The sequence below is a fragment of the Fusarium solani genome (assembly GCF_023522795.1).
Source record: "Fusarium solani strain SB1 chromosome Unknown bctg00000008, whole genome shotgun sequence".
Classification (NCBI taxonomy): Eukaryota; Fungi; Ascomycota; class Sordariomycetes; order Hypocreales; family Nectriaceae; genus Fusarium; species Fusarium solani.
The window spans coordinates 647,958-670,716 of record NW_027072148.1 but is presented as its reverse complement, the minus strand read 5'-3'; the positions used below and the strand labels follow the sequence as shown (position 1 = coordinate 670,716).

Genomic DNA, 22,759 nt, shown 5'->3' with positions numbered 1-22,759 from the left:
TCGATCTCGGCGGTATTCTCTTCGTGAGTCCGGGTAGGCAGCCATATGACTCAACAGGGTGTAAATTTACTTGCAATTGCGACCGGTTCTAAGGAACCATGACTATCTGAGACTCTACAGATACAATCATATTTGCCTTTATGATGGCAAGCATGAGAGGAAATGAACTGTGCGTATTTTGATACCAATCATGCCAACCATGGGGGTTTAACGATGGGGTGTTCACAACAGCAATGGGGCTGTGACTTGTGGATAAATAGTCAGTGGAGATGGTTACACTTATGTCATGGTTAAAGAGTTTGATGACAGCAGTCAAAATAGGAACGCCTTTGAACATGATGACCGCATGATTCGTTGTCATCTATTATGCTCACACTTGTCTGCTCAGTAATCAGGTTAGCCACAACTGCAGGGAACAAATGATGCCATTGAGAAACATCCTGTAATCAGATACTGTAGCCTGGCTTGATGTCCCAAGATGTACAGTGGCTGAACTCTATCCGCAACACCTGATATGTGGTATAAGAAAGCTCCGAGGCCTCATCAACACATCAATCCACCTGACGTAGCCACCACAGTACTCGTCATCACTTGACACATTCTTCACATTTGGATTAATACATCATGACCAACGTCAATATCAATACTCGAGGCCGAAACTCCGAGCATTCACACTTTGATCGACCAGCTTCTATACGTCAACGACGCTGGGGTTTGCGAAACGAGAACGTAAGACCTGGGCTGCCAACCGCTTTTACATCAACCATACGAGCGAGCAACTTGATGCCTACGTGGTCATCTTTCGTGTTGACGAGATCACAGAACAGCTTCGCCGACCAACTCGATCCGACGAACAGACCCCGGTCTCCATCGCCTCCGCCTGAATATGATGGCACTGGCAGACGCACGGACACTCCAGAGTAACGGTATCACAGCCGTCTCGAGGAAGAACATCATCAATTGGTGGAAACTGCCATGAGGACTATTCCTGCCTACCGTCCGCCATACGACTATCGCCGGCCCATGATCAAGACCAGCGAGAAGACCTACCTCCTAGTTACCGACTTTATATCTATTAACCTCATCGGCGAGATCCTCGGCCCACGGGGTAGGAGTCTCAAGGCGACGAATGCTGAATCCGGTGTCAACATTGCCCCCTGCGGGGTGCTGTCAAGGAAGGCAGAGGAAGGACACACCTGGAGACTGTTGACCATGGCAGGGAGTCTCTTCATTGTCTCATCACCGCGAATTCCCAGCACAAGATTGACAAGGCCAAGAAGCTCATCTAGGACGTTATCGAGACAGCGATATCTACCCCCAGGCACGAGGACAAGCGAAAGGCGCAGCAGCTTCGCGACTTAGCCATCATGAACGGCAACTTTCGAGATGATGAGAGTCAACAGCATCAAGGACATGCTAATCGCTTGATCGAGGCTCCCGGGACTGATCAGGCGGCGACTAACCTTCGCCAACAACCGGCCACTGATAACCAGCAGAACAACAAGTGAACTCTTGACGAAGAGTACTGGCAGTTCGTGCTGGAGCTTGACACTAACCACGGTCTCTCGTCGAGTGGTGTTCGTGCTCCCTCCTTGCAGCGGGCTAAACCACTGCCCTTAGAAGGGCTATATAGAGAGTTGTGTCACATTAGGTAGCAAGAATTAGGAGATAGGCAGTATTGCGGTTCTGTTGGGAAAGCCAGGGTAGGAAAAGGTTGCATGGGCATGTTGTCTCAGCCCTGTCCGATTGGCATGGCCTAGAATTGCCGTGTAAAAAGGGGGACAAGACGGGAATGGGGCCAGAACGAGAACATCGAGTTTAATCCTGGCGCCAGTTGGTTTAACTATCAGATCTTTTTTTTTAGTTTTAGGCGTTGAAGTTTGGACTCGTCTCTGCTTCCACTCCTAGCCAGGGCCTCAGGGGTTGGTGCTAGCCTCCAAAACGTCCAATAATACATACATAATCGTCAACTGAATCTCATTTGCCAAAAACCTGAGCTTCAAGTATGCTGTTGCTTTTGGTCAACAAAGACCATAGGAAGCAAATTTGGTAAAATGCCTGTATGTTTGTCCGTCATAACCTGTTGCGTTGATTGCCATTATTCGCGTTCTTCTAAGTCGCAAAACAATTCTTTTGGTAAATCTTACCCCCCATTCACCTCTTGTAACTAGCAGATCATACCCCTGAAGGGATTCGACCAAGATCGGTACAAAGAGGTCTGGCAAACAAGTCACTCGCCTACGCCGACATGTCGCCACCTTTCTTTATGAAAATTTGACAAAATAGGCACAAAGCCCGGAACATTGAACGATTCTGGGCTGATCTTGCGCAACTGGGAATAACGTGGCTTGAGGGAGCAACTCGCATATCTAGTCGCGAATTGTGGTGAATTATGGGCGTCCTAGGTGGCTGGCTGACACTCACCGTTTCTCCTAGAAGCCAAAGACGATTCAGGAAATTAACCCCTTACCTAGGGTCTTAGGAATTTGGCTTTAGCGATCAGCTCGCCTCCATTGATAGGACCGTGGTCGAGACACTCAGCCCAACGTTCCCCTGAGACATTGTTGGTCGCGTGTTTCTGAAGGCGAGACACACTGCTGGAACGGGAGGATCAATGAAACTGCCACCAACAGATCTTCTCCATCATCGTTTATTACCCAGGGCTGGCCCTGAAGGTCGCATCTTTCGAATAATCCTCCCCAAACCGCTGCCATGAAACACCAAGTTAGTGCGTTTGCGGTGTTTGGCGGCTTCATCAACGCTGCCAGTGCCATCGAGCATGCGGAGCTGGTATCAGGGTCATGGTGCGTCACCTACCTGTCGACCTACCTTACTCCCATCGGCACTGCCGGTGCAGCTCCGAACTCGTCTGCTTTGGACTCGTTGGCTCCTGTTCTGAGTTCCCCAACACTCAATATTGATTCGGAATTTTTGTCGCCAACCGATGTCGCAACTGCTCCTGGGAGACAATCCACAGGCTCTGAACAGTCATCAATACCTTCTGGTGTCACAGTCTCCGACCGTTCCTCGCCTCCCATTATCTCAGCATCTGATCTCCCGTCAGTGACTTCCGACACTCCATCATCGGAAACCTCTACAGGATCTGGACTATCTGGTCAGCAAGTCATATTTCTCATCACACCATCGGGAGATGTCTCAAAGCGAGAGCTGAGAGGATTCGTGGGCAATAGCAACCCTCAAGTCTGTACTTTTGCCAGCGTCTTCACTCTAGGCTCGGGTCCCAATTCGGGCAAGCTTTTTGATGGAGATTTCCCTCTTTACTACCAAGGCGAGGACTACCAGGCGTTCCAGGAGCTCGGGTCGCCTCCAGATGGTGCCATCACCAGGACCTTTGCCAACGAAGGGGGGACTCTTCAATTCAAGAACCCCTCTTTACCCAATGGCCAGGCAACGTTTTGTCAAGATTCCTCCAGCGGCCTGGTGTACATGGTCTTTACCTCAGGGCCACCGAACTGTACACCGGTGCGGTTGAGTGTCTATGGAGGTAAGTCCTATACTACCTTTGTCTAGACTTGGATGCTAACTCCGATAGTCGAGAAATGCGTCGACGGTAGACTCATCGGCTTAGATGAATCTAGTACTACTAGCTCTCAGGCAACTCAGTCTGGTAGTATCTCTGTCGTTGATCTAGGAGAGGAGAGGAGACGGAAACATCGACTCTACCTCTCGCCTCAGATACGTCACTGATCGCGGGCACGTCGTCGATGAGCAAAGCGGCACCTACAACAAAGACAAAAGATCCCCTTTCAGGCACGAAGGATCCAACAGAATCTGCTTCAGAGCAGTCTACAGCTGTTGAGTCCTCTGGGGCTTCCTCTCTTGGTGCATCTCTAGAGCCATCCTCTTCTCCTCCAACCCCACCCGAGGAAACTTCTTCACAGGCCGAGGTGTCGTCTCTGTATTCAACCGCATTGCCAGAGACAGAAGCAACAATCGCTTCCTCATCGATCGATGTACCTAGCAGTGCCTTCATCGAGTCCTCCACGCTAGGAGAGCCGCCATTATCGGCCGAGTCTTCGCTGTCGACCGAGTCCCGAGATGCGACTGAAGCTCCAACGCCAACTGAGCCACTGATGTCAACCGAGTCACTACTGTCGAGTGAACTGCCAACATCAGCCGAGACTGAATCCACCGAGTCACAAACGTCAGCCGAGTTGCCAACGTCGAGTGAGTCCTTGGAGTCCAGCGATACACTCGTATCGACGGAGCCGCCGGCATCGAGCCAGTCACCAAAGACGAGCGATTTACCCACCACCATCATCGAAGAACCTTTTGTGATCACCAACTCGTTCCCAGGTGGCAGATTCTCAGATGGCCTTGGCGACTTGGAAATCTCGGGTGATGTCACCCACCAGATCGGAGGGTGCTTCAAGGACGATGGTAGCCCCGACGATGGATGCGCTGCCATGAGAGCAAACGGTGGCGGAACGGCCCCGCCAACCAAGGCAAAACGAGGCTTGGACACATTCGCAGGCATGTCGACGTGGCTCGGGTTCCTCCGCCCCAGCACAAAGGTTCTCTACACGGTCCAGTTCTACTACGCCGTCATCAGCTACGGGGGAGGCTGGAACATGTGCACCGTCGAGGCATGGCTCGGTAACCGCTACTTCTACTTCAACGATCACTTAGTCATGGGCAACAGCGTCAGATGGACGAGAATCCTCACGTCCGTCATGGCTGACTCTACCCGTGCCAACTTTGGCATCTGGATGGATTGCTGGGGCACTGGGTATGCCGAGCTCTACGTCGACTCGATTTTCATTTCGAACGAGGTTACGCCTCAGAACATTGACCGGTTCCAGCTGAATTTTGAGGATAGCCCCAACAACCCTTCACCTAGCAGCACCAAGAGGAGCTCTAGTTCTAGTTCTACGTCTCGATCTAGCTCTAGACCTCTTTCTACTCCCTCTACCCCTGGGTGGTCTCAGCCTGGATTCACATCTCGATCTACTCTTGCTACTCCTAGTTTGTCTCAACCTCGTTCTACATCCCGACCTACATCTCGATCTACTCCTTCTACCCCTGGGTGGATACCTACGGTCAGCTCGGACCAAGAGTCCTTTTCTACACCTGGCATCCCCAGCAAGAGAAGCAGTAGCATTATCAATTCTCTTGTCATCGAGTCTGAGCACACCCCTCTCTACACCCCTACAGAAAGCTGGAACACACCTACATACAGTGGGCGCACACACAATAGTTCTTCCTCCCTCGCTCACAGCTGGAATACCCCCATCAACAGCCCGTCCACCCCTGGCAATTGGCATACACCTACGAGAAATCCTGCCTCTCCCACTACTGGACAGCCTCCCAGGACGGCGATTGCCTCTCAGCCCGTCTGCCCGGATGGTTGGCGCTTTCCAGGACACTGCGGCCAAGCATGGCCCACTCCCACCAGGCCCATCTGCGAGCGACGCGGATCGCCCGAAGCGCATTATTACCAATACACTCGCGAGGAGAAGCCTCTCCAAGACCTCGACATCCAAAGATGTGCCATCACATGCGCCTACATGGATGATTGCTTCTCCTTCTCAGTGAACCCAGATGATCCTAGCAAGCCGTGTTTATTCCTAAAGCAGCGCTTAGGCGAGGTTCCGTTCCCGGAGCCGACCCCTGGATTCGAGGGTAATCTAATTTGGTCTGACCTCGAATGCTTCAACTGTTTCCTGTGCGGTGAGATACCGAGCTCGAGCTTGTGGCTTCCTAGTCCAAGTACGCTTGACGGAGGGGGGTACTCAACACCAACAACCCCCAGGGCCCGGCGACTAGTGACCAAGGAGGGCATCACACACCTGGGCCGGGACAGAATTCGTTAACTAATGACGACTGGGAGCATTCGACACCTACACCTTCTCGACGTCCAACCACCACTTCACAAGCTCCCGAGTCCTCGACAAGTACTTGTCGGTACACACACGGCGAGGTCTGCCAGTTCAGCTACCACCCCGACCTTCTCTGTGTCTACGCTGCCAAATACAGTGGAGAAACATGGACCGAGAGTCGAAATGACTACCCCCATCAAGACCGCTACGAACAGTGCGCTGCCATCTGCCAAACCCTCGAAGGCTGTCAGTCGGCAGGTTACTACTCGGTCGAGAACCGCTGCCTCTTCACGGGCGCCACTCTCACCGTATCAGACATGATCATCTATGATGATGACCCTTGGAAGCACTCTGTCTGGACGGACAAGCGGTGCTGGACCTGCCCAGACTGCATCCCAGAGTCTGTCCCCATCATACCCAGCACCTTCTGCTCCTACACCCCAGGCGACACCTGCAACCGGGTCGGGGTCTCGGAAGACATCATCTGCAACCTACCTGCCTACATGGCCGGTGGGTACTGGACAGGAGATCAGTGGACCGACCAATACCCGTCGCAGCTGCAGGGGTCAAACGAGGAGTGTGCCGCCATCTGCCGGGCGATACAAGATTGCAAGGGCTCAGGTTGGAAGGACGGCCGCTGCAAGTTTTCAGCGTTCAAACTCTCCCTGAATCCAGATGATCCCATCCCTCTACAGACCGACAATCCGTCCCTGTTCAATGCCGTGTGGGATGACCCGGCATGCTTCAACTGCCCGGGGTGTTACCAGGTAGATGACTAGGAGATTATAGGCTATGGCTTTGTAGTTTCACGCAACTGAATGGGTAGACATGCCCTAGAGGTTTTCTTTTGTATGACTTCTACTCTCTTTTGAAGGATTTCCTATTTACTACGTATTCTTTGCTGTTAATTACCCCTGCCCAACATTTGTCAAGGGCTGTTCGAAATATTATCTGTAAGTGGGGTCATAGTAACTTAAGAAATTCTTATAATACCTGGCTTACTTTGAATTCGTGGAAATTAAAGAAACATGCATTTAAAGAGTTATATACCGGGTAAGGTAGGTAGGCAGGGGGGAGGCCGCCAAGACTGAAGGAAGGAAGGAAGGAGCAAGTGGTCAGGGGCAACCGCTCTTGGCGGGGCACAGTCTCTCTCTTCTCACTCCACCAAATCATCAACAACCACCAACTCTCACAATTCCATGCATTCGAGTATCGCTCCACAATGGCTGTCTATGGGTCTGATCTCATCGCTTGGTCTATTGGCTTTTACGTCAATGTCTTGGCCATGTTGTTCGTGATGCTCCGCCTCTGGCGGCGGGACAGACAGATGTCGGCCAACCCAAGCTTTTACATGTACCGTTCCGACATCTTCATGGTTGTCGCCTATGTATGTCTTTTACCCCTCTCCGCGCAAGCAAACACAGCTAATGTTTCCCCTGCAGGTACTCGCCATTGGAAACTCGATGGTTGTCTGGCCTGGTATATCACCACAGGTGTTGGCTGTTTGAGTACTCTTCGGCTGACCAAGGAGAATAGAGATTCGTAGAGGAAGTGATGATGTCAGGCGCTCAAACTCCGACTTTGAACGTCTTCTCCTGTCCAAATACCTCGGCGACCTGCTGGCAAGCTCTCTGCACCCTCCGAAGAAGTCCCCATCGCTAACGCAAAAGTCCGCAGTACACCCTCTCAAACGGCGCTACAAAAATCAGCATCACGTCCTTTTATATCGAGCAGCATCACAATCTACACCCAGGACGGCAGGATCTGGTCAAGGCCTGGAGATGGGCGACGTGCTGGACTGTTGCATTTACCTGGCTCTACGCTTTGCAGTGCCAGCCCTTCCAGAAGGCATGGAAGGCAGATGTTGAGGGCATGTGCATCAACTCCACCTATGTCCATATACTTCAGATGTCGTCAAGCATGTTTCTGGATCTGTTCATGCTTGGCATCGCTACCATGTTCATGCTGTTGACTCGGACCAACCATCTGGAGTTGTTCATCATTGTTTGTGCTGGCTTGGGGTTTGTATCCCCTATCCCCCGACACATTGGATAGCTGCTGACTATTGCACAGTGTCGCTGCTATTGATATCTACCCCACCTTCATGGCAGCAACATGGGCGGACGGGCTAGTACGAGGTAGGTTTCGCAGTCGCCCCCGCATATTGTCGCTAACAAGTCTATAGGGACAAGTTATCAAGGACTCATATGGCCGGTCATTGACCTCTTTATGCGGATTATCTATGCCAATACCCCATTTCTGTACACTGTCTACATGGAACATCAAGTGATGAAAAACCCGGTGTAATGAGACAGGTAAGTGAGCCTTATGTCTTCTTAAACAGGGATGCTAGTTCTTTAGTCTAACGCTTGAATACTATTCGAGTCCATTCTATTCTGGTCAAATCAAAGCCAGGCTGAGATCTCAGATGAGAGGCAATGGCCTCACGCCTTGAGAAAACTCTGTACTATTCTCTTAAACATGTCATTTACCTAGCCACGCAGCTTTACAAAAGAATAAGACACAAAAAGGGCAAAGTATTTCTAACGCTTCGGAAATAATCTATCCACAATGTTAAAAGAATTAAAATTATAGCTATGGTAGTCAGTACTTTATGAATACTCTACAAAGTCTTTTAGAATTTTTACTATATTAATAGAGCTTATCCAAGGCAAGCATAAAGTAATGCCTTTGTACTGGTGTCTCGTGCCAGCCTCTTTCATCCTCCATATGACATCCACTTCCTGCTCGCAAGGCTCCGAAGAAATGTTGAGCATCGCATTGAGTAATACAGTGCCACGCGGAATCTCGAACTATGGACTTAGGCAACTGCATGACCGGTTGGAGAGCTGACTTTCCGTAAGGTCACTATCCTTTCACTTCGCATCTAGGGATCACAAAAGATGCCACATGGGAATTATCACGCAATCCAGGCCCTGTTGGTGAGGAGGGTAGCTGGTTGATAAGTGGCCGATGTTGCATCCTGTGGCGTTTTCTTGCATCCAGACCGTTCAGCTGCTTCTACGCGAGGGTCATGTCATGGCTTAGAGGCAGCTTACACATATCGGGCAGAATAATGGATACCCAATGCCAGGTCTTCCGTGCTTTATCACTTCTTACCTATGAGAGCAGCTTCTGCCCTGTAATTACCTCAATATTCGGCGGAGATTGAATGAACTACGCCATCCAAGGTCGTCCTCTGTCACGATGTCATCAGCAACACGTTTACCAACGACGAGAAAGAAAAGGGATGAAGCCCTTCGCGCTGAGTTCAACGCCTGTGTTGTCTTGGACGGTGACGAAAAACTCGAGCCGACAGTATCCCAGCTTCTGGGGTCCAAAGACGAGTCCTGGTGGGGTTCTGAAAATATAAGGAGTCACGAAAGGCCCCCTCGTTGGATATGGTTTCATCTCCCTGTAGTCCATGTAACACATGCTTCCTGTCTCTCTACATAACTGACGATGCTAACCCGTTCTTAGAGCGATTGGTTGCGTGTGAGCGGCGTCCTCTCAAAGCATTAATAGATGGTATCATTCTCTAATACAATAGCCAGAGACTTGTTTGGCGACTCCGACACGAAAAGATCATCCAAATGCGGGATAGCGACGGCCACGATGACCACGATGACCACGATGACCACGATGACCACAGCAAACACCTCGACCACAACGACTACGATGACTACTATGACCACCATAATGGTTGGATTGAAACAGTAGAGGACGCGCAGCTTCAGGAAATTGTGTCATTCATTGACAACACCTTTGCTGGCGACAATATCGTTGATTTCCTCAAACTTGATTGTGCCGATGGCTCGGAGGAGGATCCGACCTTTTCTGTCGCGGTAAGCATTTGCTTTTTTAAACGGTTGGAGAGCTCATTCTTACTATGTGACAATCAAGATGCCCTTTCTGAACTCCGAGGACTGGGAGGCATCCAAGGATTCAAACAACAAGATCGCACGACTTCGAGAAATACACAAGGGCGTTGGTGAACCAGAAGCCACAACACTGCTATTATCACAGACCCTGGACGAATCATTGTGTGTCACGAGCAACGAATCATCTCCCCTAAACTACGACCAGGTTGTGCGTCGCTACTACGATCGTTGCCGGACTGAGAGGCGAACAAAGCTGGCTGCGCCAAGCGGATCCCGTGGGCCTGAGACTAGTGATGAAATAAAGCCCAGGATCTTGATGGTTAGCCCTCTAAGGCTATGGAAAATTGGGCGCGGTAAGACCCTGAACAAGTAAGCTCCTTAACTGTCTAGCCACGCTCATTGTTGCAAGATGTTGTCGTCACGGCATTCCCCTCAAGCTGGGAGGAAAGTCGTGACTTTGACTTTACCCCCCTTGGCCATGTCTACCAGTCGGTCATGAAGACTCGTCCAGCCAGTGGCATGCAGCTTGCCTGGGAGATCATGGCTAGTTTGGTCGCAGTCATGGATGGTCCTACCTATGCCGGCCTGCATGAGAGTTTGCTTACAATTTTTGAGGCCGAGACATCAGTTCAGGTTTGTACAGGCACAGACACCCCTTCGACAGGAAAATGTTAATGTGGTTACCACGACACAGGTGCAGGAGCAGCTGCGGCTATACCAGTCATTTCGCCATCACCTCAATGCGAGAATTATACCCTCCTTGGGCCCTGGTTCGAGGCCTAGAGGCGCCATCGATCCCTCAGCGGCCATCGAGATCGTCAAGGAGATGGATTGCTTTCGTATCGTTATGGACATTCGCGACGAGCTAGCTATGATTTCTTCAGTCATATCTGGGCAAGAACGCGTCATGAAAAGGGTCACCAAGTTCACAATGAAAAAAGTCACGAGAACCATCGCCCAGGCAATGGCATTGGCAGCTGGCCTCACCGACGCGACGAAGGACGCGCCCGAAGCGACTGAGGATCAATCCTATGTGATCACGGACAAGTCTAGCGAGCTCGATCTTGGGATTGCAATGTGGAAGCTGAGAATCTCAAAAATAGACAAACGAGCGCAGATGGTAGAGAAGGTGGTAAGTCTACCACATAGGACGTGGCTGAAACGACCGCTAAGTAATGTTTGATGGCAATGTAGCTTGGCCATCTTCTTGGCTTGAAACTTGAGGTTTCTAATCTCCTTGAAACCGAAGATAGCAAAAAGCACTTGAAGAGCAGCCAAGATCTCTTAGAAAACAATCAGGAGGTTTTGGAGAGTATCAAAACACTTCAGGAGGGCAGCCAAGCGATCCAAAAAAGCAGCGAAGCACTCCTTGGAAGCAACACTGAACTATTGAAGAGCATCGATAACCTCCAGAAGAGTAGCAAAGCTCTACAGGACAAAGCGGACAAGCAGTCAGGCTACCTTTTTGCCTTTACCATGGTTACAGTCATCTTTGTATGTGAATCCACGCGCAACTCTTGACTTCATGATGATCTAACGACTGTTCAAGGCTCCTCTTTCATTCGTGGCGTCTTTTCTCGCTATTCCGAGTCGTGACTTTCCTCAAGACGGGGGCGTCAGCTGGAGTCAGGGTCAGATTGGGGGAGGATTCGGTGAGTTCTGAGAGTCTCTATATCGAACGAGCCGCTGATGTCTCATTAGCAATCTCACTAGCAGTGACAATAGTCTTGGCTATGCTGATTATTTTCAAGGACAAATACAGCACCAAAGGTAGTGAAAAGGTTAAGCAGCTAGGGGTATGGTGAACGTAGGTCCAGGGGTGTGACGGTCTTGATTCTTGCTCTCTTTCCTTTCTATGGGATTTCCCTTATAAAGCTAGTGAACGCTGCGTCTTGGCGGCTGAAAAGGGGCTCTCTTGCCGCTTTTGGCACATGACAATTATAAAATCAGATGGGCCGAAAAAGAAAAAGGCTGACGCTGAACATGCTTGAAGCGAAGCATGGTCACGAGGAAGATTCGTATAAGGAACTCTCATCTATGGTTGGTACTATCATATGTAGTCAGAATGATTCAATGGTCCAGGGCTGGAGCGTGAGAGATGACATGGCCGAGATTGAGAGGAGCAAAGTGGATATTTAGGTCAACTACCCAGATTGTCACCCAGGTAAGGAAATCACGAGATATACTTTAATAAACGTATTAGGATATTCTTTATTAAAAAAAACTTAGAAAATATAACTAAAATAAATAAAAATCCTCGAAGCCATTAAATTATTTTCTAATATTCTTAAATATTTATTATAATTTTTAAGAAAAATTAGGTCACTCCTATAATTTTTTTTCTTCTTTTACCCGCCTGACTAAGAAAGAAACCGGGCCTTTATAGTGACGGTGTCACGAGTAGACAAGCGATGTGTCTGAGTCCGTCACGTTTCTCTGGCGCAGCTTGCCCACCTCGTCATGATCTCTATCCCACTGGTCAATCTCTGCCTTTGGTATCTTAAGCAAACGATGAGTGTTTGCTCCATCGGTGCCGACTTCGATGAGTTCAGATCGAATGACATATCCTCCCCAGCGTGGAAGGAGATACATCCAGAAAACGTAGTATACTCCACAGAGAAGCAAACTAACTCAAGTCAGTAGTCGAGTCGAATATTAGCAGTATGGGAAACCCACATTCCAATGCCAACGACACAGTAAGTCGCATACCAGAAGCTGACATCTCCAGCATATGGACCGCCCTTTGGTGGCCACCAAGGCATTGCGAGGACAAACACTTGCACAACAGTCCAAAAGATGACCATCACGTCCCACGCCTTGAACTCTCCGTATCCGAGACCAGATCGCTTGCGACGGCGGCGGAGGACAAAAACGCCGATGGCCATGGCAAAGTTGAAGAGGGCTGAAGGGTATGTTTGCAAGCTGACGACTAAAGATTGTTAGTCCTGAAGTTGGACTATCTGCAGGAGAACGTACCAAATGCAAAAGCATCACCAGCGGGCGGGGCGATGATCATGATGATGGTGACGGCAAAGTTAAGCAAACAAGGCCCGAGGGGTGTACCGAAGGGCTTTGTTGAGACCCAAAACTCGGTGAATGGCAGGACGCCTTGTCTGTGAGACACCATGTGAGCAGTAGAACCTCATTTGCCTGTTTTTCAGGGTTCTTACCTTCCAATCTCCCGAATCATGCGCGAGTTTCCGATCAAAACTGCAAGCAGGTTTCCAAACGCACTCAACAAGACCATGAAATTGAGGACATTCGCAGCAGCCCTGCTTTCACCAAAGAGCTTGGTAAAGAATATGGATGCAGCAATCTCACTAGCTTCCTTGAATTCGTCCTTGGGAACAACCGCAAAATAGGCGATATTGCAGAAGATGTAAAGGACCACGACGACTAAAAGCGCGACGCTCGTATTCTTCTTGAGGGTCGGAATCGGGTTTTTGATCTCATTGACGACGTTGAAGGCGTTGGAGTAACCTGCGTATGAGAATACGATACTCACTAGGGCACTAGCGAGATCGTTTCCGTTGGGGGTGGCGCCTTCGAAAGCGTTGTGAAAGTTGGCGGTTGGGTTCGGAATGGACTTGACGTGGCCGCCTAAAACGACCAGGCCAGTTATGCTGATGCTAGGTTGATAATCAGTAACAACCTCTCGGTACGTCGCAGTCGAGGCTCAACATACAATAACAGAGTCAACAGCTTCAGAGCTCCAATAAAGTTGGATGCCCAAAGCGACCACTTGTTATTAGCGACGGCAAAGATTATGGCCAACGAATACGCCGCGATAGCTACTCCTCGAACTTGCCACTCAGTTGGCTCTTTGAACGTCATCCTCCAAGCATACCGAGCCAGGACTGTATAAAGGTCAGCACAATCATGTTAGAGACAGAGGCCGCTCACCAATTGCGTTGCTGCTTCCAAAGTTCAAAAGGACAGACTGGACCGCAAACGTGATCGGGAAGAAATGCTTCGGTCGGGGGTATTGCTGTTCTAGGTAGACCACTTCAGAGCCGCTGCGATTGGGAAAGTATCCTGCTAGTTCGAGGTAAACGCAGATTCCCGCTGCTGCCATGACGAAGCCGATGACCCAATAGATGAGAGCAAGTCCAACTGATCCGGTTCGGTTGAGAATGCTGGCAGCTGGTGAGGCATCAGCATATCAATAACGGACAAAAGGTCGAGTTTAGGAAGCCTTACGCGTGCTAAAGATACCAGTCCCAATCATCATGTCTGTAAAGTCAGTTTCGCTCCGCAAGAGTATGGGAAAGGGTCCACATACTAACGTTGAGGAAGATGACAGTAACCCAACCAACATTGTATCCAAGAGGCGAGTCGCTTTCAACGGGAGCTCCTACAGCCTCTTGATACGAAGGCTTGGATCCGTTGCCCCCCTTCACTCGTGTATATGCAAGTCCTCCATCCTGAATCACGTGTGGCTCAGAGTCACTCGATTCAGGGTCCGATTGGAGGGCCACGGTGACATCAGGCGCCTTTTTCGAAAAGAGATCCGAGAAGGCCATGATATTTCATGTGCGTCACGCATGTGAATGTGTAGAAGCCTTTGTTCAAGTGCTTTCACATCGCCGTTATATATGTACGAGTATATACGGGGGAGCGAATAGTGTTCTTCGACAAAAAAGGAAATCCCACATTCCGCCAATTCACAAAGAAATGATACAATCCAGCCCTCGGACGACTCAGTTGCACAGCCTGAGTCCAGCCTGTTGGTCAAGAACCATGGCCTGAACCTCGTCTCCAGAGAGCCCCAGATATGTCAGTCCACTCCCCAGGGTTCATGCGGGTGCGTGGGTTTGTGCTGTATGGGGGTTTCACAAAGATCTTTGTTGTTCCATTGCGCCTTCTGAGCTCTTGGAGTGGTGATTTCAACGTAGGTTCATTTTTTGGGGTGCGAGGGACAGCTCGGGGCTATACATGCTTCATAAATGAAGCCTTTTTACTTTTTTCAACACGTCTTTCAAAAGAAGCGCGCTAGTTCTGCTGACACTTTGGTGCTCTTTTCTAGCCAGGGATGACGAATAACGACATTTTCAGACAGAATAACGAAATCTGCCTGGGTTGGCCAGAACCGTCAAACAACACCACACTGGCCATCTGCAGGGTTCTACGCATAGACATTTCTGGGCTCCCGAGTGGGATATATTGCTTTGCGACTTCGGATATAGCCATTGAAACGGGACTGATCAGCGCCTAACCAATCCTCCTCGATCGAAATGATAAGGCGTTAAAGCATGCTTGCCGCCTAATGTCATTGAGGGCATCATCCCGGTGGCGTTTTCTTTGTCTCTCATGGGGGTCCGAATCTGATGTTTCTCAACTAAATATCGATGCTTGCCAAGCCGCATGACAGTCTACGCTGATGGCCCCTTTAGAGTCATCAATAATAAGAATGAATCTCCCACAATATTGAATGATGCACGCCAGCTTTCTACTCTCAAATCCAACCAAATACAGTTGTATGGCCTTTGTTGGTCAGCGCGCAGACTGCAGAGATGTGACTCCATAAAGCTCTTGGTCATGAGATTAATCCCCTTTCTTGGTCTCTGACAATCCACTCAGGGCCTTCTTCGATACTGTAACCATCAGAATCTACCCAGATATAACCTACATTTCGAGTATCTAGTTCACCGATTGCTGCGCATAACCTTGAGCTGTGGCAATGTTTGAACTGGAGCGTGGTCTTGCGATATGGTCCGCCCTCGGTAAACCTGTAATTGAATGGGAATTAATACCCTTGATGCAACCTCCACGCCTTGAAGTAGCGGCTCGGTTAAGCGTCCTGTCGAGATGAACGTCCTTTCTGCTACGTGTCGTGGAGTAGCAGATCCCACAGCCTGATTTCTCATTCTGAAATCAGGCTTCGGCTGGCTGCTCTCAGCACGCCACTGCTTCTTGATCCAACAGACCTGTACCCTCCGTAATACGCCCTGTCCTTATTAAGAGTTCAAAGCCTAGAAAGGTTAGACTGAGAAGCTCCATGCGAGGCATGCACCTCCTTTCTGACATGCACTTTCGCCCGGCGTGTATGAGACAAAACATTGCCGGCTTAGGGATGTTACTAAAATGGCAGCCATGCATATTAACATGCAAGCCTAACTTGCAAGGGCAGATATCGGCTGCTGCCTAATAACCCCCTTATTATATTAGCCTCTTGCTCTTCAAGTTCCAGCACATCTTCACAATTAACTTGTGTCCTATCTCTCTTAAGTTCAAGCCTCTAAACAAGCACAGACGTCACTAATCTGGTATCATTTCTTACCTTCCGACATTGAATCAATCTGGGAGTTCATACCCTATTCAGGTGTCACTTCAGTTTCAGTTTTGCCCAACCACGATATGGCAGATACGCAATTCCACCAACTGGATCTCCGAGCTTATGTCGGGGAAGGATCTCCCGAAGAGATAGACAGCGCAATTGCACTCTGCGAATGGCGCGATGAGGAAGATCCAGGAGGAGAACAGGCACGAGACACGCTTGTCGCAACCCTCCTGGATCTTTTCGAGTCAGGCAGCTCCAGGCACCACCTAGACTATGCTCTCAACCTCGCCCGAGAGCTTTACGAACTTGGAGTTACAATTGGAAATGACAACCATCAAACCCAGCGCGCGAGCAATTACGCCAAGGCCTTAGGGCATCGGTACTGGCAAGACGGAGACCCTGAAGACCTCCACGAGTCAATCAGGCTCAGCGATGAAGCAGTGAGTGCTTCACCACAAGCTAGATCCATTCTGGACAGACCCAAAGGCACCATCCTACACAACCCTAGCGTTGAGATCCATGCCTTAAACACCCTGGCGGCCAGACTCGAGGAGCGTTTCCAAATGGCAGGGTCCTTGGGCGACTTGGACTGCTCCATCGACATCAGGGAAAGTCTCATTGCGGCTGTTCCCTGGGAAGAATGGCAGACCAGCCGGGTGGAGTGGCTTCTAAACCTCGCTGCCAGTTTGCAAAGACGCTACGAGCAGGACGAAGACGACTCTTGCAGCGATATAGACAGAGCTGTCGAGTTGTCAGAGGAGGCACTCAGATATGCAAGCGAGAATTCCCTTTTGAGGTCGCGCGCGCTGTGTACACTTGCAAATGCGCTTGGCGGACGAGCCGGGGTCACACAACAGACGAACGACCTTGACAGGGCCATTCAATCACTTCGAGAAGCACAGAGGAAGATCCCAACCAATCACGCTAGTGGCTTGGAGATCGGTGTCAACCTCGCGATGCGCCTCTTCCAAAGATACGAAATGACCGACTCGGAGACAACGACCGACCTTGATGAGGCGATGGACGTTGCGAGATCAACACTTAACGGAACACCAGATGACCATCCCATTCACGCCCACCTGCAAAACTTCCTAGGTCTGTTCTTATACGCCCGCTTCTGCCGGTCTGCGTCAGAGTTAGAGGCGGATGAGGCACTGGGCCACTTCAGGCAAGCCCTCCGCAGTCCCCATTACCCATCGGTCTTCCACCGCGTGCAAGCCGGCCGGATAATGCTCCGTATCTGCTGCGACATGGCCAGATGGCAGGAGGCGTACGAGGTCTCCCTCGAAGCCATCGAGCTGATCCCCAAGCTCTCGTCACGCGCGATCCGCACCTCAGACAAGCAGCGGCTGCTCAGCGCCGACGACGTCGTAGGTTTCGGTGCCGACGCCGCGGCTGCGGCTCTCCAAAGCGGCAAGGATGGATACGCGGCTCTTCGCCTGCTTGAGATGGGTCGTCAGTCACTAGCCGCCTCCGTGGCCGAGTTGCGTCCCGATCTGGTCGCGCTCCGCAGAGACTACCCTGAGCTCGCCGAACGGATTGACTCGCTCCGGGATGAGCTGCAGGATGACTCACCGAGACAGCACACTGCTAGTGGCGAGTTTGACACCCTTTTGGACGAAATTCGCCAAAAGGAGGGATTCGAGCGCTTCCTGAAGCCGCCAAGCAATAAGGAAATCCATGAGGCGGCGCAGGGCCATCTTATCGTTCTCACTGTGAGCGCGTACCGAGGTGTCGATGCCATCCTAATCGGGAGGGATAGAGTCCATATCTTGAATCTCAACGGGGTTACGCTTGAAGATCTGGAAAAATGGTCCAGGAACCTGCAGAGGCCTGCTATGCTCAGGTGGCTCTGGGATTCCATCACCAAGCCGGTCCTAGACGAACTCCGCCTTACTCGGCCGTCGCCGGACGGGTGCCTGCCACGTATTTGGTGGATTCCCACTGGCATCCTGAGCAGGTTCCCTTTTCACGCCGCGGGCTATCACTCTGAGGGTTTGACGGATAGTGTGATTGACCTTGCCGTATCGTCGTACAGCTCATCAATCAAGGCCCTCGTAGACGGCCGGCGTCGTGTCTCTTCTCTTCCGCGACCAAAAGAAAGCAAAGCGCTTCTAGTAGCCATAGCTAACGCGCCAAACCGCTCCCTTCTGAGAGGCGCGGTCAAGGAAGTCCAGACGGTAGAGGCCCTCTTCGCATCCAAGGATTTCTACAGTGTCAGGCTCGGCGATGGCAGGGTGGACAAACAAGACGTCCTCCGGCGCCTCAAAACCTGTCGGATCTTCCACTTTGCAGGCCACGGCGTGGAGAATATCTCCGACCCTTTGCGCAGTGCATTGCTGCTGCATGACTGGGAAACAGATCCCTTGACTGTGGGCGACGTTCTCGAAGTGAATCTGAGCGAAGGCAGCCCTTTCTTGGCCTACCTTTCCGCATGTGAGACTGGCCAGGTTTCCAAGTTAAAGTTTCGAGATGAGAGCGTTCATCTCATCGGCGCATACCAGTTAGCTGGGTTCCGCCACGTCATTGGAACCTTGTGGGGGGTTGATGACGGCGACAGCGTTATGATGGCGACAGCCACGTATGAGAATATGCTTGAGGACATGACAGATGAATCTGTATGCCGTAGCCTTCACAAGGCTGCTTTAAGGCTGCGGAATGACACGAGACGTCCAAATGTAGGAGCAGATCAGACTGGTGCAAGAAAGTGTGTATTCGTGGACCCTAGCGCGGATGAGTCGGGCGAGGACGGAGCAAGTTGGATCCCTTTTGTCCATTTTGGCGTGTGAGCTGCTTACAGCTGTGAGAGATGCCTTTATGAAGTTTCTTTAAAGCGGTTACTTGCTCTAAACACGTATCTCTAGTAACTCCATCTGATCTTTCCAAGACACTCAATCTACCCACATGCGTGTTCCTCCTACTGACAGACGTCTACGCCCTGAAACAAGCGCGAAATGCGAGCACAGTGCAGTCTTCCACTCTAATGCTATCTAATGTGTTACACAAACCAAGGCCCAGAACCCTCCTCACTAAGCATATTTGGGTACCAAAGTGTGTATCAAGTACATACGCCGAAACCCTGGCTAGGGTTTGGGAAGATAGTTATTATTCACGGATGCATGGCGTTTAACAGTTTCTCCAAGAGTCCTATATTCAATATGAGAAGCCCTACATCATTCCAGACAGCCAAGGTCAATCAGAAGGTGAACCGGAAAGCTGGATGATCGTCTCCCAAATTGTTTCTTTCATCCTCTGGCAGGTTATACCTGTCGTCCCTCTTGCCTTGATCTCTCAGCTTGTTCTCACGCTTTATGTAAAACAGAAATACGAGTGAGCTGAGAACACAGAGCCAGACAAGGCCGAGGCCCAGCCCGAAGCCCAAGGGGTATTCTGGAGCTTGGGAGGTGACGAACATGTTGCTAGATCATGTTAGTGATGTCCTATCCGAACATGCACAGGAATAAACATACCTGGCGATAATCCCGCCGACATTGCCGATACCGACCTGCATCGCAGAAGCGACACCAACTTTATAATGGCCAGAGTTATTGTTGCTCGCCCAAACCAGTACAATCGGTTGGGCGATGTAGCCTCCACCGACGATACAAAATAGTGCAAAGTACCGTACCCCAACGCTCACAGACATCATGTTGAGCAGAATAACATAGCCGATGGTGGTGAAAAGACAACCTCCGAAGATGAATCCTGAACGATGCTTTAACTTGTCGCTTGCGATGGCACATACGAGTGCGCACACGGTTGCAAAGATGAAGATGGGGATCGACATGATCTGGGCGCGAATGGATGTCCATCCCAGTTGTTTCAGGATGGTTGGGGTGAAGAATGAACCGGAATAGCTGGTGGTGACAATGCCCATATACATCAAGATACTGCAAAAGTTAGGAAATAGGTCTGATGTATGACTCCAAACAAAAGATTAGCGTACCTGAGATAGATCTTGGGATCCGAAAAGATTCTCTTGGCAGTCTTTTTATCCCAATGGTTCATGTGAGTGTCCTTTCTGTCTTGAGCGAGACGTTCAATGAGGAGCGCTCGCTCATCGTCGTTGAGAAACTTGGCAGACTCGGGCCAGTCCGGAATAATCCAGTAGCTGAAGACGGCGATGACAACAGTGGCGATACCTTCAAGGATGAAGATCCATCTCCAGCCACCATAGCCAGCGACTCCATCCATATGAGCAATGGCATAGGCCAGCAGGCCACTAAACGCCCCGGCAATGATGCTGGCTGAAAAGAAGAGGTTGAAACGCCACTGCAGCTCATGTCGGCAGTAGTACATGCTGAGTAGATACACGCAAGCAGGGAAAAAGCCGGCTTCGAGTCCTCCAATGACGACTCGGCAGACGACCAATCCCGCAAAAGACCGCGTGAGACCTTGGCAGATGGTTACGATGCCCCATCCTGTCATGATGGCCGAGAGGAAGAGGGAGGGGCGCATATTCTTGAGCAGAATATTGCAGGGCACTTCGAGCAGGATGTAGAGGATGAAGAAAGTAAACAGGGCAATGTTGTAATCCTGGCCAGTCATGTTGAGGTCGGCTTCTAAGCCCTGAATACGGGCATTGCCGATGTTGATGCTGAAGCACGGAATACATCAGCAAATATGAAGTGGAGTGACAAGGGTATTAGGTCTCACCGGTCGATGAATGCGCAAAGAAAGAGTAAAAAGAGGATGGGGACGAGATTCATGTCGACCTTTCTTAAAACCTTCTTCTCAAGTGCAGGATCGATCCCCTGACGCTCGGTTTTCGGGTTCACATCGTAGCTGGCCCTCGCATCGGCCACATGCTCAATCTGAGCCATGTCGTTAACCTTGTCTGCCATTTTGCACGAGATGGTGTTGTCGAATCTCGCGCGGTGATAATGGTGCTGGTACTGGAAGCCCCCCAGTAGATCTTTGTAGACTCGAGAGTCAAGATGAGATAATTTTAAGCAGCGGGATCGACGTGTATATAATGTTCCCGACAACCACATTAGCCGACCTACTCTCCCTTAGTGTTTCTGATATTGGAATCGGAATCGGAATCATTCCGACTCGGTAATCTTGTTGCCCGCCCCGCGTTTTAGAACCGGGGAAGTCTGGGGTAATCTGGGGTAATCGGAAGTAACTGAGATAAGAATTGCCTGACTGCTCGACTGGGACAAGTGTGCGGGGTTTAAGCATACATACCGTACATGGCCCAATGTCATCATCTGGTGTGTGTACAATAAGGTAGCATAGCCAATCTACTACCGTTAGACCCCTCGAATACCTTACCGAAAGAACTGCCGAAAGAAATCGTGCTGTAGCCGCGGTATGTCCTTTCCGACAGTCCGAATAGCTAAACCTTGTATATATGGCGACACAACGTACCACTGATGACTAGAATGGGATGACCCATATGCACACCACCTGAGGCCAGATAACCACTCATGAGTGGCTCTACATGGATCTTTATCATCATTCAGCTGAAAATGCAGTTTTTTTCGTATTGGGTCATGATTCTATTGACGTGTTAAAGAATATGTACTTTGTTGTAGTGGCAGCCCACCCTTTGTGGTATACGGAGCAATCGAGATAGTACGTTCGCCACGACGGACATGAGTTCCAGCTCCCCCACATCTTAATAGCTAGTTGAAAGAGCACCTATTTTCTCCACGGGAGCTTTTCTGACCCTAGAGACTCCTATCCCAGCTGACTCAGACGTTGCTCTCCCCTCTGGGGCCCAAGTCGTGATCCACGCAACGGCAAAGATCAACAGCCACATGGCAAGCCAAGTGCCATTCAATCCAGCGCCCCCGAAGCCCCTCCAGGCAATAAAGGCAGATAGTAGGAGCACAATATGAATGACGGCGCAGAAACCAAGGAAAATGTCAAAGTGCACCCGTCCCTGTTTGTCTTGTCAACTGTGCGCCGACCATATGCTTGGTTCCAAACTTACCACAAGCTTGCCAAACACTCTTCGCTGTCCCTCAGCCTCTCCAATCTTAGCGAGGCACCATCCAATGAAGAAAAAGTTGAGGATGGTAAGGATGGTGCCGACGATGACGCTGACGAGCACGCTGCCGTACGAGTTGCGGACGATTCCCAGGATGGAGAGAAATGTTCGGATGACGAGGGTCAGGCACATGGCGATGCGGCGGAGCAGGGCCTTCTTGTCGCTGGTACGTAGGTCGTAGGCTCGCCAGCTGAAGCTCCAGCAGGTGCGCATGTTGGGACAGTTGCGGTCCTTCCAGCTACCAGTGCCGGCCCCGCCAGTCTTGTTGGTGTTGTAATCTGCCATGGTCACGATGGGCATTGTTGTTGTGATGAGGGTAAGTTGAGAGAATCATGTTAGAAAATAAGTGAGCGGGAGAGAGATGGGAGTTATAGAATCTGGCCTTACTTGCCTGCTCGGTTGGGTGTCACCTTGCAACGGAGTTGTTGGCTTTGGCCTGCACTATGGTTGAAACCGATGTTGGCTGTAGGATGCGGCACAAGGCAGACCAGCAGAGGCTGAGCACTGAGTCACAGGAGGTGGGATTGTTTAGACGAATCCTTCGGCAAGGGTCGGGACGCAGTGATGAAACACATCCAGCTCTACAACCAACAGATTGCTCAGTTAGAGCCATGGGGGCTCTGATTAAGACCTGCACTGCCCCATCACAATCTCAGTTCGCTTATGATTAGGGACGATGCCATTTCATGCAGCCAACGGTTTCAAAGATGATTGCGCCTTATGAGCCACTCCATATGTTATTTTCCAATGTTTGGTTTAA

The 22,759-nt window shown here is 50.4% G+C and overlaps 7 protein-coding genes across 7 annotated transcripts; 4 read left to right on the top strand and 3 right to left on the bottom strand.

Annotated features, from left to right (window-relative positions):
• Nucleotides 1–624: 624 nt before the first annotated feature.
• Nucleotides 625–1,508, top strand: MRS44_012247 (uncharacterized protein; the record flags this gene model as incomplete). The annotated part of the gene is made up of 3 exons (XM_046281157.2): nucleotides 625–920; nucleotides 981–1,233; nucleotides 1,290–1,508. The coding sequence occupies 3 exons, from the start codon at nucleotides 625–627 to the stop codon at nucleotides 1,506–1,508; spliced, it is 768 nt and encodes a 255-aa protein (XP_046133301.2).
• Nucleotides 1,509–2,712: 1,204 nt separating this feature from the next.
• Nucleotides 2,713–6,619, top strand: MRS44_012246 (uncharacterized protein; the record flags this gene model as incomplete). Its single annotated transcript, XM_065618734.1, has 3 exons — nucleotides 2,713–3,505; nucleotides 3,697–5,730; nucleotides 5,796–6,619. 3 exons carry the CDS (start codon nucleotides 2,713–2,715, stop codon nucleotides 6,617–6,619), a joined length of 3,651 nt encoding a protein of 1,216 aa, XP_065474806.1.
• A 443-nt stretch (nucleotides 6,620–7,062) lies between these two features.
• MRS44_012245 (uncharacterized protein) lies at nucleotides 7,063–8,147 on the top strand (the record flags this gene model as incomplete). Its single annotated transcript, XM_065618733.1, has 4 exons — nucleotides 7,063–7,227; nucleotides 7,518–7,861; nucleotides 7,914–7,978; nucleotides 8,026–8,147. 4 exons carry the CDS (start codon nucleotides 7,063–7,065, stop codon nucleotides 8,145–8,147), a joined length of 696 nt encoding a protein of 231 aa, XP_065474805.1.
• Nucleotides 8,148–12,115: 3,968 nt separating this feature from the next.
• On the bottom strand, nucleotides 12,116–14,244 carry MRS44_012244 (uncharacterized protein; the record flags this gene model as incomplete). The annotated part of the gene is made up of 8 exons (XM_046281159.2): nucleotides 12,116–12,347; nucleotides 12,398–12,650; nucleotides 12,698–12,834; nucleotides 12,892–13,350; nucleotides 13,407–13,578; nucleotides 13,625–13,864; nucleotides 13,922–13,954; nucleotides 14,004–14,244. The coding sequence occupies 8 exons, from the start codon at nucleotides 14,242–14,244 to the stop codon at nucleotides 12,116–12,118; spliced, it is 1,767 nt and encodes a 588-aa protein (XP_046133305.2).
• A 1,834-nt stretch (nucleotides 14,245–16,078) lies between these two features.
• MRS44_012243 (uncharacterized protein) lies at nucleotides 16,079–18,790 on the top strand (the record flags this gene model as incomplete). The annotated part of the gene is made up of 1 exon (XM_046276199.2): nucleotides 16,079–18,790. One exon carries the CDS (start codon nucleotides 16,079–16,081, stop codon nucleotides 18,788–18,790), a length of 2,712 nt encoding a protein of 903 aa, XP_046133306.2.
• A 407-nt stretch (nucleotides 18,791–19,197) lies between these two features.
• On the bottom strand, nucleotides 19,198–20,845 carry MRS44_012242 (uncharacterized protein; the record flags this gene model as incomplete). The annotated part of the gene is made up of 4 exons (XM_046272108.2): nucleotides 19,198–19,420; nucleotides 19,472–19,891; nucleotides 19,948–20,598; nucleotides 20,658–20,845. 4 exons carry the CDS (start codon nucleotides 20,843–20,845, stop codon nucleotides 19,198–19,200), a joined length of 1,482 nt encoding a protein of 493 aa, XP_046133307.2.
• Nucleotides 20,846–21,624: 779 nt separating this feature from the next.
• MRS44_012241 (uncharacterized protein) lies at nucleotides 21,625–22,299 on the bottom strand (the record flags this gene model as incomplete). Its single annotated transcript, XM_046283580.2, has 2 exons — nucleotides 21,625–21,891; nucleotides 21,943–22,299. The coding sequence occupies 2 exons, from the start codon at nucleotides 22,297–22,299 to the stop codon at nucleotides 21,625–21,627; spliced, it is 624 nt and encodes a 207-aa protein (XP_046133308.2).
• Between the last annotated feature and the right edge of the window lie 460 nt (nucleotides 22,300–22,759).